The sequence below is a fragment of the Coregonus clupeaformis genome, chromosome 40 (genome assembly GCF_020615455.1).
Source record: "Coregonus clupeaformis isolate EN_2021a chromosome 40, ASM2061545v1, whole genome shotgun sequence".
NCBI classification, from domain to species: domain Eukaryota; kingdom Metazoa; phylum Chordata; class Actinopteri; order Salmoniformes; family Salmonidae; genus Coregonus; species Coregonus clupeaformis.
The window spans coordinates 20,314,349-20,331,660 of NC_059231.1; the positions used below are offsets into that span (position 1 = coordinate 20,314,349).

Below are 17,312 nucleotides of genomic sequence, written 5' to 3' on the forward strand. Positions count from 1 at the left end.
TTCCCAGAAGAGTGGAGGCTGTTATAGCAGCAAAGGGGGGACCAACACCATATTAATGCCCATGATTTTGGAATTAAATGTTCACAGAGCAGGTGTCCACATACTTATGGTCGTGTAGTGTATATCTGACAGTGGAGGCTGCTGAGGGGTAGACAGCTCATAATAATGGCTGGAACAGAGCAAATGGAATGGCATCAAACCACATGTTTGATGTATTTGATACCATTCCACTGATTCCACTCCAGCCATTACCACAAGCCCGTCCTCCCCAATTAAGGTGCCACCAACCTCCTATGATATCTGAGTACAGTGATTTTGTAGTCATTACTCAAACCGATAGAGTCACTATGACCCTGTAGGAGGTCCAGATTTGAGTTGTATCAGCTTAAAAAAATAAAATAAAAAGAGAACCACAAAGCCACGCCTCCAATATAATTTCCCAGTGTGCCTTGCCTTTTAGAGTGAATTGTAGAGGTACCACCCATGACTGTATTTGTTAGTGACGTAGTTGATTTTCATTCATTTTCAATCCTGTGGCCTTCACCAAGTGAGTTCCAAGGCAAATACTATCATTAACCTCTCTATGACAATACATTGCATACCTCATAAGGCTTTATTTTGAGGCCTAGATTTACCCTAATACAGTGGCTTGAAACTCATGGTTTACAAGCCACATCAGGCCTGCAAGTGGGGTAGCACATTTCTGCAAACTTTCCAGTAAAATAATCCTGGTTGGAGGTTTTCCAGGAATTTACCAGGAATTTTCTAGGGCATTTACCAGAATTTTGTAACCCTACCTACAAATCACATTATGCTGGCTTGCAAAGTGATGTGTAATTCATAATGACTGCCAGGGTTAGGAACAGTGTGAGGAGAGTACCTAAGCCATTTAAACTAGAACAACTATTTCAGTAATGGGTGCAAAAAATCAAACTAAATGATTGGATTAGTTTAGAAAACAATATGTTATGTATCTTTGTGTAGCATAAGATTGGTCAATCAATCACTGAATGTACATGCAAAAACACAGATATTAAAAACAATTCTAAAATATCAACCTGCAGTAGTTATCATTTGTTATTATAACTTTTTTTAAATTGTTGATATGACTTCTCATTTAGTTTTGAGTCAGTACCACATTCACATTTTAAGTAATAATTACTTTTCATTGACTTTGAGTTCAACTTACAGCCAGCCTGCCCCACTGCCCCAAAACAACAGCCAGCCAAACAGCCAAACAGCCAGCCTGCCCTGCTTTCCAAGATAAACAGCCAGCCCAGCCAGCCACCTGAGAAAAACAGCCAGCCAGCCAGCCAGAAACAGCCAGCCAGCCCCGTTGCCTGACCTGAGCCCAGACAGAAAGTGGCAGCAGCAGGCAGCAGGTCCTACAGCGGAGGCCAAGCCAAGCCTAAGCAGCTTAATGAGGAAGGCTTTTCACTGCCATGGTATTAGTAAATCAACAAAATGTTGCCTTCATATCCTACTACAAAATGTTTGTAATGGTAATATGTGCCAGCTTTGTAGTTTGTCATACTGTGTGAATGTGAATATGTGCACTGTGCCTAATGTGAAGCACTTCTGGAGGGGGCCTAGGCCTTGAGCCGTAATGAGTATACACATAAAAACCTTTGTCTACCATGGCGAGGAGAGAAAATACAGAACATCAAACAAAACAGAAACAGCTTTTATTCAAATAGTTATTTAATCCAAGGACATATAAAACTGAATTCCCAGAAAGCTTCTACCAGTTCAGTACACTCTACAGTCAGTGAGCATCTACTAATCCAAGACGTACATTCTAAACAGTCTGAAATGCCAGCCTGCTGAAGCAACCCATGGTAAGGTATTAGGCATACTGTAGAGGCCTTCACGGGTCCAAAAAGTTGGACCCATTCCGAAATGGACCTGGGGCTTTCCCATCCGGACCCAATAAGCATAAATAAATACAAATTATATAGAGACCCATTCCGAACAGACCCGAGGACAACTAGACCTGTTCCGTATAGACCTGGTCGGATATAGACCCGGTCCGATCCGACCCGAATGAGGGAAGCAATCCCCAATATGATTATGTAGTACCTGTCTTGACTGCATCAAACCGGGAGAAGCTAGTTGAGCTAGATGACTAGGCTAATTGAGACTGCATGCGCTTTCTCGTCCTACACGTACTGGCTGTCCTAAAAAACAAATAGACTGACAGAAAGCCACCCTGCCAACATGCTAGTCAGATGACCTCATTCTGGCCTGGGGACCATGACAGAGTCATTCACCCATGATGTGTAGACAAGTCACCTGACCCTAACAGCCCTGACAGCATTACCGGCCGTCCTGTCCTGTCCTGGCATGTCCTTATTGCCAGACACAGTAGCCGCGAGGTTGGAGAGGTGGGCCAGTAACTGGAGGGTTGCCTTGCCCTACACTACACTACCCTACCCTGCCCTGCCCTGCCCTGCCCTACACTCCTCTACTCTACTCTACCCTGCCCTGCCCTATCATACCATGACCTGGACTGGCCTTAGTGTGTGTTGCTGCCAGCCGCGGTAGCCTTGAGGTTGAAGAGGTGGACCATTAACTGGAGGGTTGCCTTACTCTGACCCTACACTCTTAGGAAAAATGGTTCCAAAAGGGTTCTTCAGCTGCCTCCATATGAGAATACTTTTTGGTTCCAGGTAGGACCCTGTTTGGTTTCAGGAACGGGTTCTACATAAAATCCAAAAGGGTTCTACCTGGAACCAAAAGTGTTCTACCTAGAACCAAAAAGGGTTCTTCAAAGTTTTTTTTTCTAAGAGTGTAGTAGTAATATCCTGCCCTACTCTGACCTGCCTTAATTGCCCTGGCCCTATCATACCCTATCCTGGCCTTTTAATGTGAACTGCTGACCTGGTTTAACATGCCTGACCTGACCTGGTCATGTCCTTAGCATGTGTAGCTAGGCTGCCAGCAGACTGCATGACTCTCCTAAATGACTTAGTAGTCTAATCTGGTTATATCTGGGTATAGGCTGAATGGTGTTGTGATCATAACCGGGGCTCATGACAGCCTGCTAGTAGCTGGGTGGAAAAACAGGACATAGTAGGGTTTTGGGTTTAGTATCCACAGACAGAAAGGGCCCTGAAGTGACCGTACGTACCCCAACCAGAAACCATGGATTACAGGAAACATCCGCACTGAGCTAAAGGGTAGAGCTGCCGCTTTCAAGGAGCGGGACTCTAACCCGGACGCTTATAAGAAATCCCGCTATGCCCTCCGACGAACCATCAAACAGGCAAAGAGTCAATACAGGACTAAGATTGAATCGTACTACACCGGCTCTGACGCTCGTTGGATGTGGCAGGGCTTGAAAACTATTACAGACTACAAAGGGAAGCACAGCCGCGAGCTGCTCAGTGACACAAGACTTCCAGATGAGCTAAACCACTTCTATGCCCGCTTCGAGGCAAACAACACTGAAGCATGCATGAGAGCACCAGCTGTTCCGGATGACTATATGATCACGCTCTCCGTAGCCGATGTGAGTAAGACTTTTAAGCAGGTCAACATTCACAAGGCCGCAGGGCCAGACGGATTACCAGAACGTGTACTCCGAGCATGTGCTGACCAACTGGCAAGTGTCTTCACTGACATTTTCAATATGTCCCTGACTGAGTCTGTAATACCAACATGTTTCAAGCAGACCACCATAGTCCCTGTGCCCAAGGACTCTAAGATAACCTGCCTAAATGACTACCGACCCGTAGCACTGACGTCTGTAGCCATGAAGTGCTTTGAAAGGCTGGTCATGGCTCACATCAACACCATTATCCCAGAAACTCTAGACCCACTCCAATTTGCATACCACCCCAACAGATCCACAGATGATGCAATCTCTATTGCACTCCACACTGCCCTTTTCCCACCTGGACAAGAGGAACACCTACGTGAGAATGCTATTCATTGACTACAGCTCAGCATTCAACACCATAGTGACCTCAAAGCTCATCACTAAGCTAAGGATCCTGGGACTAAACACCTCCCTCTGCAACTGGATCCTGGACTTCCTGACGGGCCGCCCCCAGGTGGTAAGGGTAGGTAACAACACATCTGCCACACTGATCCTCAACACGGGAGCCCCTCAGGGGTGCGTGCTCAGTCCCCTCCTGTACTCTCTGTTCACCCATGACTGCATGGCCAGGCACGACTCCAACACCATCATTAAGTTTGCCGACGACACAACAGTGGTAGGCCTGATCACCGACAACGATGAGACAGCCTACAGGGAGGAGGTCAGAGACCTGGCCGTGTGGTGCCAGGATAACAACCTCTCCCTCAACGTGACCAAGACAAAGGAGATGATTGTGGACTACAGGAAAAAAAAGAGGACTGAGCACGCCCCCATTCTCATCGACGGGGCTGTAGTGGAACAGGTTGAGAGCTTCAAGTTCCTTGGTGTCCACATCACCAACAAACTATCATGGTCCAAACACACCAAGACAGTCGTGAAGAGGGCACGACAAAGCCTATTCCCCCTCAGGAGACTGAAAAGATTTGGCATGGGTCCTCAGATCCTCAAAAAATTCTACAGCTGCACCATCGAGAGCATCCTGACTGGTTGCATCACCGCCTGGTATGGCAACTGCTTGGCCTCCGTCCGCAAGGCACTACAGAGGGTAGTGCGTACGGCCCAGTACATCACTGGGGCCAAGCTTCCTGCCATCCAGGACCTCTATACCAGGTGGTGTCAGAGGAAGGCCCTCAAAATTGTCAAAGACTCCAGCCACCCTAGTCATAGACTGTTCTCTCTGCTACCGCACGGCAAGCGGTACCGGAGTGACAAGTCTAGGTCCAAAAGACTTCTCAACAGCTTCTACCCCCAAGCCATAAGACTCCTGAACAGCTAATCATGGCTACCCGGACTATTTGCACTGCCCCCCCACCCCATCTTTTTACGCTGCTGCTACTCTGTTAATTATTTATGCATAGTCACTTTAACTCTACCCACATGTACATATTACTTAAACTACCTCAACTAGCCGGTGCCCCCGCACGTTGACTCTGCACCGGTACCCCCCTGTATATATAGCCTCCCTACTGTTATTTTATTTTACTTCTGCTCTTTTTTTATCAACACTTTTTTGTTGTTGTTTTATTTTACTTTTTTATTAAAAATAAATGCACTGTATGTTAAGGGCTGTAAGTAAGCATTTCACTATAATGTCTGCACCTGTTGTATTTGGCGCATGTGGCCAATAAAATTTGATTTGATTTGATTTGATTTGAAGGTTGTCCTACACCTAGTCAGGCTCATGAGAGCATGCTGGGTGAAGAGAAGGAGAGGCCGGATATGCCACTAAGAGGAAACTTTTATCCATAGTGACTTACAGTACAGTGAATGCATAGGGAATCAATTCCTACAGGGAATTGAGCCCACGACCTTGGCAGTGTTGTCATCGTGACACTCTTACCAACCAAGGCACACCGGACCATAGCATAATTTGGTCTATCCACTGAGGGACAGTAGCTCTGAAGGTTGCCCTATGTAATCCCTGCAGGAATTGAACCCACAACCTTGGCATTGAAGGGTACAGAGCAGGTTCGGTCTAGTATCTACTAAGTGAGGTTGTCCTACTCCTAGCCAGCTCTTCAGAAGTCTCACTGAGTAGCTGTCTGGTTGGTTGACAGACAGACAGACTGACATTTGATTGTGTTTGAATACCAAATTGTCTGTGCAGAGCTGCACTCATACGGAAAATTTGATCATTACATTTGCATAATTTATATTGCTCAAACAGGAGTTGTTTCTATGAGGGAGAAAATTAAATAAAAAGGTTTTGGACAGGATTGAACAATATGGGAGTGTTGTTGGTGTCACCATCTGTTTGGAGAGAGAGATGTAATGATGGGGAACACACATACATGTACACATACACGTACACACGCACACGCACACAAACAGACACACACAAACAAACAAACTCAGGAAGTATGTTCTCCTAGGTAGCTACAGTCAAATATGCAAAGTGCGGAAGCAGAAACGGGGTCAGTGTTAGAGACATTACTGTCTGACTGTCTACTTTCAACATGCCATTACATTTTCATTTAGGAGCCTTTAGTGTAGCTTTCGTAAATTGCAGGAGTGTGTAATCTGAATCATCATGTTGCATTACACAGCACTCTACCTTTTGAAAAACAACCCACTGAATATACTTTTAAAGCAGATGAATTCCAGAATGGTTAAACTAAATAAATAGCTTGGATAATCAAAATAATGTGTTTCTGTTGAGTTCTTCCAGTCCCCCCATCATCACCAACATTCTGCTTTGCTTTGTGACTTTGTGACTAATTTCTCTTTTGTTGTTCATTTATGTGCTTGTTGCATACTGCAATTCAGCTTTTAACTGCTAATGTATACATAATACAACTAAACTATCACCCACGGCTGGGATGTTGTGGGGACCGTTTGTCAACAACTCCCTAATGACTTCATTCCAACAAACATAATTTTAGACCAACCTGCCAAATATGAATACATAACAGGATGTAATGTGGCCCCTGGCTCAAACAGACAAAAATTACTCACTCAGAGTAAATAACAAACTTTCCCCCAAAAAGATGCTGCTAAACATATTCTGGTCTAAATTACCCTGAATAATTATGACTAACTGCACAGGAGAAGTTAATAGTCTTTGGTTACCCACAATGAACTTGACCACAGTTGCTGTTATCGCATGAAACCAACATTTTGAGAGAAATATATTTTTTGAAGATGTCAATACTGCCATCTAGTGGAATGTTTGCTAAAGGTTTGCTTCACACAGACCATGAATCCCAAATTAGCCCCTTTTCCCCATCCACCAATCCCATCTAGCCTATCAGAGGGCAAGATGGAGCAACCACCATATTGTTTACACCTATCCAATCCTATCAAAGTGTCTAGGCCGTAGGGGCTAGGGGTTGGTTTGGGGAGTGAGTGAACTAGGATAAAAGCTCCACTGCAGTTTATGCAATTGAAGATGAGTGAACAACCAGCTACTTCTACATCCTGTCATTAGGTTATCATCAGGCTGTTGTGATGATGAATGAGAAGAGACCCCTCAGTATAAAGCCATGAAGTCCTGTTATGGAATGCTGCTTTAGTTGACCCAGTTAGTTGACCCAGTTAGTTGATCCAGTTAGTTTACCTAGTTAGTTGACCCAGTTAGTTTACCCAATAGGTTGACCCAGTTAGTTGACCCAGTTAGTTGGCATAGTTAGTTGGCACAGTTAGTTGACCCAGTTAGTTGAGATAGTTAGTTCACCAAGTTAGTTGACATAGTTAGTTGACCCAGTTAGTTGACCCAGTTAGTTAACACAGTTAGTTGGCATTGTTAGTTGACCCAGTTAGTTGACCCAGTTAGTTGACATAGTTAGTTGACCCAGTTAGTTGACCCAGTTAGTTGACCTAGTTAGTTGACCCAGTTAGTTGACCCAGTTAGTTGACCTAGTTAGTTGACCCAGTTAGTTGACACTGTGAGACAGAAATAAACTGTAGAAGAGACAGCGTGTGTGTGTGTGTATGTGTGTGTGTGCGCGCGTGCGTGCGTGCGTGTGTGCATCTCTCTCTCTCCACACCACCAACACCAGAGCCTGTCTCCAGTCCTCCAGCTGTAATTACATATGTCCGGCTCAGACAACCCCAAATAATGGCAAGGCTCATTAAAGTTTCAGTGCAACAGACACCCCTGCTGTGTTTAAAAATGTAGCTGTGGTACGGCTCAACTGCCGTGTGATCGTCACATACAATCCAACTTCGCTCCAAGCTAAGAATGAGAGAAGGACACCCACTCTGATCAAATGCAAGGAGGACAGCTGTGTGTTGACTGTCAACAAAAGGAGTCACAATCTCCTATTTCTACACGGACAAATCCTACATTTCACAGGAGCCCTTTATTCATACAAACTCTGCTTTTGGCAGGGTTCAGAGAGCCCAGTTTTCTCCAATTTTATCCCCAAATACCCCAGACAGACAACAACATTGTGGATTCCTCTAATGTCTGCAAAGCCTGTCCTAAGAACAAGGCTTTATGAATCCACTATTCCATTCTATCATCTGACCTCTACAAACACACACCCGTGTTCACTACATTACAGCTGTACTGTAGCATGAAAGAGTTTCTCCCATGAGCTGCCTGTGAGGCCTGCAGCACTTTTCACTCTATTTGCTGTTTATTGAGGGTGTGTGGGGCACCAGCACAAAGGGCTGATGTTGCTGCTACTGTGGGGTGTGTGTGTGTGTGTGTGTGTGTGTGTGTGTGTGTGTGTGTGTGTGTGTGTGTGTGTGTGTGTGTGTGTGTGTGTGTGTGTGTGTGAGCAGCCAGGGGATGGGGTTGTTACAGCAGGACGGACACAGGCCAAGTCACGACTAACCCCCCCCCCCATCAACCTCCCAGGGGCCACAGCTGTCACGGCTGGGACAGGCCACAGACCTTGTCACAAACACACAAACACTATCTCATGCAAGCCCAGATAAGCTCCTCTGATAGAGAGAGACACCAACAGCCCCTCCTCTAAACCACCACTATCACTGTCACTCACTCCATCACTCTGTCCTGTCATCCTGGGAGGATATGTAAGAAATAGCGTCTGTTCGGCTCCAACTGTAAATCAATCATGAGTCAACTTCACAGCATGTACTGTACATCATTCCAGAATCAGCCTCACTGCATTGTAATCAGCCTCACTACATTGTAATCAGCCTCACTGCATTGTAATCAGTCTCACTGCATTGTAATCAGCCTCACTCCATTGTAAACAGCCTCACTGCATTGTAAACAGCCTCACTGCATTGTAAACCTACAGTGTGTTAAATAACTTAATGGCCATATTGCAAAAATGTAGCTAAACTTGGATTATTCATCAAATTTCAGACTAAATGTACCTCTCTCTTCAAAACTCTTAACTGTTGTTTACCAAGCTTTATTTAGAGAGGCCGTACATTTGCCTTGTCTGTTTACATCTCTTTTTGAAAGTGATGCAAATTAAGTTACACCATGTTGAAGTAAAGCCAGTCTGGAAAGACTGTCTTTATCCATTGCCTACGGTTGGAGCATATTTTTTTGTGTATTTAAACAAGGAGCCTGGGCTTAGCACTGAGCCCTCTTTCATGAAATGAGCGAGCTGCTAATTCACATTAAATCATCTGTTTTAAAGAGGAAATCACTCTCTCTGTATGCATGTCACACACAAAGCATAAAGAAAACAACTTATGCAAACGCAAATGTCACCCATATGTCAAAGCAGAGAATTTGTCCCTCAGTGAAATATGTAGAATATGTAGAATATGAAGAATATGAAAATCCTTAAGCCACTACTGGTGAGAGTATGGAGGCAGAGATTACAGCAGTAGTAAACAGAGCATTGCTACTGAAAACAAACACACACACACACACACACACACACACACACACACACACTGACTGGCATGGAAAAGTAAACAAAAGTGTCACATACACCAGATAGGTGCAGTGAAATGTGTTGTTTTACAGGGTCAGCCATAGCAGTATAGCACACCTGGAGCTAATTAGGGTTAAGTGGCTATCAACAGATCTTTCACCTTGCCGGCTCAGGTATCCGAACCAGCAACCTTTCGGTTACCAGCCCAACGCTCTAACTGCTTGGCTACCTGCCGCCCAAAGTAGCTAAGTCTGTTTCATAATAGACACCCCAAACACCCAGCAAACAGACATTTATTTGTCACTCTCGTCAGGCACGGGGCACTGCAGACATGGAAAGGTTAACATTAATATTCATTTCCCCAAATAATAATTTAATAGGATCTCAGAAGCAACGTCTGTCAAACCGAGCAGTGAAAGATAACAACAAAATGGCTGAGAGGGACCAAGTCATGTGTGCATCCCAAATTACACCTTATTCCCTATGCAATGCACTACTTTTGACTAGGCACTATATAGGGAATAGGGTGCCATTTGGGACGTAGCTTTGGTTCTGAGTCGAATGCTGCAAACTAACTCAGCATGCATCACCATCACCACCACCTCTAGTCTGTTAACGCCTCTAGAATAAAAAGTACAACCGTCCAATCCTTGTCATTTCTATAGAGTTATCTGCGGGTGTAGGAGAGTGCTCTCTCTCCCTGGGCGAGCCAGCGCTAGTCACTATAGTCAGCTCCCCCTTCAGAGAGGTCTCTCATCTGACCTCAAAGGGACTACCTCGCAAAATAAAGGTTCAAAAAACACATTTTGTCCAGCTATGTTTATGCCTCTGGAGTAGAATACAGACCTTGTCTTTTACCCCCTTTTTCATGATATCCAATTGCAATCTTGTCTCATTGCTGCAACTCCCCATCGGGCTTGAGAGAGGCGAAGGTTGAGTCATGCGTCCTCCGAAACAAGACCTTAACACCCACCCGCTTAACCCAGAAGCCAGCTGCACAAATGTGTCAGAGGAAACACCATTCAACTGAAATCAGCCTGCAGGCACCTGGCCCACCACAAGAGCACAATGAGCCAAGTAAACCCTCCCCTAACCCAGACAATTCTGTGCCACCCTATAGGACTCCCAGTCACGGCCGGTTGTGACACAGCCTGGGATCAAACCCAGGTCTGTAGTGACACCTCAAGCACTGCGATGCAGTGCCTTAGACCGCTGCGCCACTCGGGAGGACAGACCTTGTCATTTCTACAGCGATATCTGTGGGTGTAGGACAATAGCAGGACTCCCTTCCCTGGGCAGGCTTAGCTAGTCAGTATGGACCTCATGGCCAGGTCTCCCTTCTGACCTCAATGACACTACCTGGTTAAAGGGGCAATCTGGGATTGAAAAATCAATGAAGCGGTCACCCCGCCATTTGTTTTGGCAGCCAAGGGATGTGTCTGGAGAAATGAAACTAAACAAATATAAATTTGGCCTACCTGTACTACTGCTGGTGGTGCTGGTACTGAGGGTCAGTGTAGTGGTGGGTAGAGACCCAGTAGCTGGTACTGGAGCCGGAGGAACCTCCCCATTGTTCATCTGTTTGATCCTCTTCAGGTGGGACCTCCCGTTGTAGTGCACCAGGGCCTGAGCTTGGGAGTTCAGCTGGATGTTACACACCTCACACATTGAGTAAAACAGCTTCTTCTTCTCCTGCTGCTGTTGCTGTAGGTCCATGTTTATCTGGGCTTGGCTGTTTGTGGTAGGCTCCATCCCCATCAGCTGATTCAGCTCCAGACAGCCTTCGAAGGGGAAGGCCATCCGGCCATGCTCTATGAACTGGGATGGACTCAGAGGTGTCTTCATACCTGCAGAAGACAATGACAACAATGGATTAGAATGATAGACCTACACACCAAGGCCCGTGTGACTGTGTGACCGTCTGGATGGAGCAAGGGACACTGAGCAAGTGTCTGATCCTGAATCTCTATTTCTTCCTGTAGTACAGCTAGAGCTAAGCTCCACCTATGATAGTGTCACTATACTGTCTGACAGTCTGTTGGCACAGCGTCATTCATACTGTCTGACAGTCTGGTGCCACAACGTCCTTCATACTGTCTGACAGTCTGGTGCCACAGCGTCATTCATACTGTCTGACAGTCTGGTGGCACAACGTAATTCATACTGTCTGACAGTCTGGTGCCACACCATCATTCATACTGTCTGACAGTCTGGTGCCACAGCGTCATTCATACTGTCTGACAGTCTGGTGGCACAACGTAATTCATACTGTCTGACAGTCTAGTGCCACAGCATCATTCATACTGTCTGACAGTCTGGTGCCACAACGTCCTTCATACCGTCTGTCAGTCTGGTGGCACAGTGTCATTCATACTGTCTGACAGACTGGTACCACAGCGTCATTCATACTGTCTGACAGTCTGGTGCCACAGCATCATTCATACTGTCTGACCAGACTGTCTGACCAGACTGGCACCATTAAGTTGAATGGTGCCACAACGTTATTCATACTGTCTGACAGTCTGGTGCCACAGCATAATTCATACTGTCAGACAGTCTGGTGGCGCAATGTCAATCATACTGTCTGACAGTCTGGTGCCACAACGTCCTTCATACCGTCTGACAGTCTGGTGGCACAACGTCCATCATAATGTCTGAGAGTCTGGTGGCAGAGTGTCATTCATACTGTCTGACAGTCTGGTGGCACAACGTAATTCATACTGTCTGACAGTCTGGTGGCACAGCATCATTCATACTGTCTGACAGTCTGGTGCAACAGCGTCATTCGTGACTGTCTGACAGTCTGGTGCCACAACGTCCATCATAATGTCTGAGAGTCTGGTGGCAGAGTGTCATTCATACTGTCTGACAGTCTGGTGGCACAACGTAATTCATACTGTCTGACAGTCTGGTGGCACAGCATCATTCATACTGTCTGACAGTCTGGTGCAACAGCGTCATTCGTACTGTCTGACAGTCTGGTGCCACAACGTCCATCATAATGTCTGAGAGTCTGGTGGCAGAGTGTCATTCATACTGTCTGACAGTCTGGTGGCACAACGTAATTCATACTGTCTGACAGTCTGGTGCCACAGCGTCATTCATACTGTCTGACAGTCTGGTGCCACAACGTCCATCATAATGTCTGAGAGTCTGGTGGCAGAGTGTCATTCATACTGTCTGACAGTCTGGTGGCACAACGTAATTCATACTGTCTGACAGTCTGGTGCCACAGCGTCATTCATACGGTCTGAGAGTCTGGTGGCACAACGTAATTCATACTGTCTGACAGTCTGGTGCCACAGCATCATTCATACTGTCTGACAGTCTAGTGCCACAGTCTGGTGCCAAAGCGTCATTCATACCGTCTGACAGTCTGGTGCCACAGCGTCCTACATACTGTCTGAGAGTCTGGTACCACAGCGTCAATCATATTGTCTGACAGTCTGGTGGCACAGCGTCATTCACACTGTCTGACAGTCTGGTGCCACAGCTACATTCATACTGTCTAACAGTCTGGTGCCACAGCGCCATTCACACTGTCTGAGAGTCTGGTGCCACAGTTACATTCACACTGTCTGACAGTCTGGTGCCACAGCGTCATTCATACTGTCTGACAGTCTAGTGCCACAGCGTCGTTCATACTGTCTGACAGTCTGGTGCCACAACGTCATTCATACTGTCTGACAGTCTGGTGGCACAATGTCATTCATAATGTCTGACAGTCTGGTGCCACAACCTCATTCATACTGTCTGACAGTCTGGTGCCACAACGTCATTCATACTGTCTGACAGTCTGGTGCCCCACCATCATTCATACTGTCTGACAGTCTGGTGGCACAATGTCATTCATAATGTCTGACGGTCTGGGGCCACAACATCATTCATACTATCTGACAGTCTCGTGCCACAACATCATTCATACTGTCTGCAAGTCTGGTGACACAGCATCATTCATACTGTCTGACAGTCTAGTGCCACAGTCTGGTGCCATAGCGTTGTTCATACTGTCTGACAGTCTGGTGGCACAATGTCATTCATATTGTCTGACAGTCTGGTGCCACAACGTCATTCCTACTGTCTTGACAGTCTGGTGCCACAACATCATTCATACTGTCTGCAAGTCTGGTGACACAGCATCATTCATACTGTCTGACAGTCTAGTGCCACAGTCTGTTGCCACAGCTACATTCATACTTTCTGACAGTCTGGTGGCACAACGTCATTAATACTGTCTGACAGTCTAGTGCCACATTGTCCTTCATAATGTGAGAGTCTGGTACCACAGCTACATTCATACTGTCTGACAGTCTGGTGGCACAACGTCATTAATACTGTCTGACAGTCTAGTGCCACAACGTCATTCATACTGTCTGACAGTCTGGTGCCACAGCGTCATTTATACTGTCTGACAGTCTGCTGCCACAGCATCCATCATACTGTGAAAGTCTAGTGCCACAGCTACATTCATACTGTCTGAGAGTTTGGTGGCACAGCATCATTCATACTGTCTGACAGTCTAGTGCCACAGCATCATTCATACTGTCTGACAGTCTAGTGCCACAGCGTCGTTCATACTGTCTGACAGTCTGGTGCCACAACGTCACTCATACTGTCTGACAGTCTAGTGCCACAACGTCATTCATACTGTCTGACAGTCTGGTGCCACAGCGTCATTTATACTGTCTGACAGTCTGCTGCCACAGCATCCATCATACTGTGAAAGTCTAGTGCCACAGCTACATTCATACTGTCTGAGAGTTTGGTGGCACAGCATCATTCATACTGTCTGACAGTCTAGTGCCACAGCATCATTCATACTGTCTGACAGTCTGGTGGCACAGCATCATTCATACTGTCTGACAGTCTAGTGCCACACCATCATTCATACTGTCTGACAGTCTGGTGGCACAATGTCATTCATAATGTCTGACAGTCTGGTGCCACAACCTCATTCATACTGTCTGACAGTCTGTTGCCACAACGTCATTCATACTATCTGACAGTCTCGTGCCACAACATCATTCATACTGTCTGCAAGTCTGGTGACACAGCATCATTCATACTGTCTGACAGTCTAGTGCGACAGTCTGGTGCCATAGCGTTGTTCATACTGTCTGACAGTCTGGTGGCACAATGTCATTCATATTGTCTGACAGTCTGGTGCCACAATGTCATTCCTACTGTCTTGACAGTCTGGTGCCACAACATCATTCATACTGTCTGCAAGTCTGGTGACACAGCATCATTCATACTGTCTGACAGTCTAGTGCCACAGTCTGTTGCCACAGCTACATTCATACTTTCTGACAGTCTGGTGGCACAACGTCATTAATACTGTCTGACAGTCTAGTGCCACATTGTCCTTCATAATGTGAGAGTCTGGTACCACAGCTACATTCATACTGTCTGACAGTCTGGTGGCACAACGTCATTAATACTGTCTGACAGTCTAGTGCCACAACGTCATTCATACTGTCTGACAGTCTGGTGCCACAGCGTCATTTATACTGTCTGACAGTCTGCTGCCACAGCATCCATCATACTGTGAAAGTCTAGTGCCACAGCTACATTCATACTGTCTGAGAGTTTGGTGGCACAGCATCATTCATACTGTCTGACAGTCTAGTGCCACAGCATCATTCATACTGTCTGACAGTCTAGTGCCACAGCGTCGTTCATACTGTCTGACAGTCTGGTGCCACAACGTCACTCATACTGTCTGACAGTCTAGTGCCACAACGTCATTCATACTGTCTGACAGTCTGGTGCCACAGCGTCATTTATACTGTCTGACAGTCTGCTGCCACAGCATCCATCATACTGTGAAAGTCTAGTGCCACAGCCACATTCATACTGTCTGAGAGTTTGGTGGCACAGCATCATTCATACTGTCTGACAGTCTAGTGCCACAGCATCATTCATACTGTCTGACAGTCTGGTGGCACAGCATCATTCATACTGTCTGACAGTCTAGTGCCACACCATCATTCATACTGTCTGACAGTCTGGTGGCACAATGTCATTCATAATGTCTGACAGTCTGGTGCCACAACCTCATTCATACTGTCTGACAGTCTGTTGCCACAACGTCATTCATACTGTCTGACAGTCTGGTGCCACAGCATCATTCATACTGTCTGACAGTCTGGTGCCACAACGTCATTCATACTGTCTGACAGTCTGGTACCACAGCGTCATTCATACTGTCTGACAGTCTAGTGTCACACCATCATTCATACTGTCTGAAAGTCTGGTGGAACAGTGTCATTCATACTGTCTGACAGTCTGGTGCCACAACGTCATTCATACTGTCTGACAGTCTGGTGCCACAACGTCATTCATACTGTCTGACAGTCTGATGCCACAACGTCATTCATACTGTCTGACAGTCTGGTGCCACAACGTCATTCATACTGTCTGACAGTCTGGTGCCACAACGTCATTCATACTGTCTGACAGTCTGATGCCACAACGTCATTCATACTGTCTGACAGTCTGGTGCCACAGCATCATTCATACTGTCTGACAGTCTAGTGCCACAGTCTGGTGCCAAAGCGTCATTCATACCGCCTGACAGTCTGGTGCCACAGCGTCCCTACATACTGTCTGAGAGTCTGGTACCACAGTGTCAATCATATTGTCTGACAGTCTGGTGGCACAGCGTCATTCACACTGTCTGACAGTCTGGTGCCACAGCTACATTCATACTGTCTGACAGTCTGGTGCCACAGCGCCATTCACACTGTCTGAGAGTCTGGTGCCACAGCTACATTCATACTGTCTGACAGTCTGGTGCCACAGCGTCGTTCATACTGTCTGACAGTCTGGTGCCACAACGTCATTCATACTGTCTGACAGTCTGGTGGCACAATGTCATTCATAATGTCTGACAGTCTGGTGCCACAACCTCATTCATACTGTCTGACAGTCTGGTGCCACAACGTCATTCATACTGTCTGACAGTCTGGTGCCCCACCATCATTCATACTGTCTGACAGTCTGGTGGCACAATGTCATTCATAATGTCTGACGGTCTGGGGCCACAACATCATTCATACTATCTGACAGTCTCGTGCCACAACATCATTCATACTGTCTGCAAGTCTGGTGACACAGCATCATTCATACTGTCTGACAGTCTAGTGCCACAGTCTGGTGCCATAGCGTTGTTCATACTGTCTGACAGTCTGGTGGCACAATGTCATTCATATTGTCTGACAGTCTGGTGCCACAACGTCATTCCTACTGTCTTGACAGTCTGGTGCCACAACATCATTCATACTGTCTGCAAGTCTGGTGACACAGCATCATTCATACTGTCTGACAGTCTAGTGCCACAGTCTGTTGCCACAGCTACATTCATACTTTCTGACAGTCTGGTGGCACAACGTCATTAATACTGTCTGACAGTCTAGTGCCACATTGTCCTTCATAATGTGAGAGTCTGGTACCACAGCTACATTCATACTGTCTGACAGTCTGGTGGCACAACGTCATTAATACTGTCTGACAGTCTAGTGCCACAACGTCATTCATACTGTCTGACAGTCTGGTGCCACAGCGTCATTCATACTGTCTGACAGTCTGGTTGCACAGCATCATTCATACTGTCTGACAGTCTAGTGCCACAGCGTCGTTCATACTATCTGACAGTCTGGTGCCACAACGCCATTCATACTGTCTGACAGTCTGGTGGCACAATGTCATCCATACTGTCTGACAGTCTGGTGCCACAACTTCATTCATACTGTCTGACAGTCTATTGCAACAGCGTCGTTCATATTGTCTGACAGTCTGGTGGCACAATGTCATTCATAATGTCTGACAGTCTGGTGCCACAACCTCATTCATACTGTCTGACAGTCTGTTGCCACAACGTCATTCATACTGTCTGACAGTCT

General features: G+C 46.2%; 1 protein-coding gene across 1 annotated transcript in view; it reads right to left on the reverse strand.

Moving 5' to 3' along the window:
- The window catches only part of LOC121554968 (zinc finger protein 385B-like), a 171,856-nt gene that overhangs the window by 93,281 nt on the left and 61,263 nt on the right, over window positions 1–17,312 (reverse strand). The window contains exon 2 of the mRNA XM_045212106.1: window positions 10,887–11,255. Within this exon, the coding sequence (XP_045068041.1) occupies window positions 10,887–11,253 (367 nt within the window). The 5' untranslated portion in view covers window positions 11,254–11,255. The remainder of the gene's footprint in view (window positions 1–10,886; window positions 11,256–17,312) is intronic.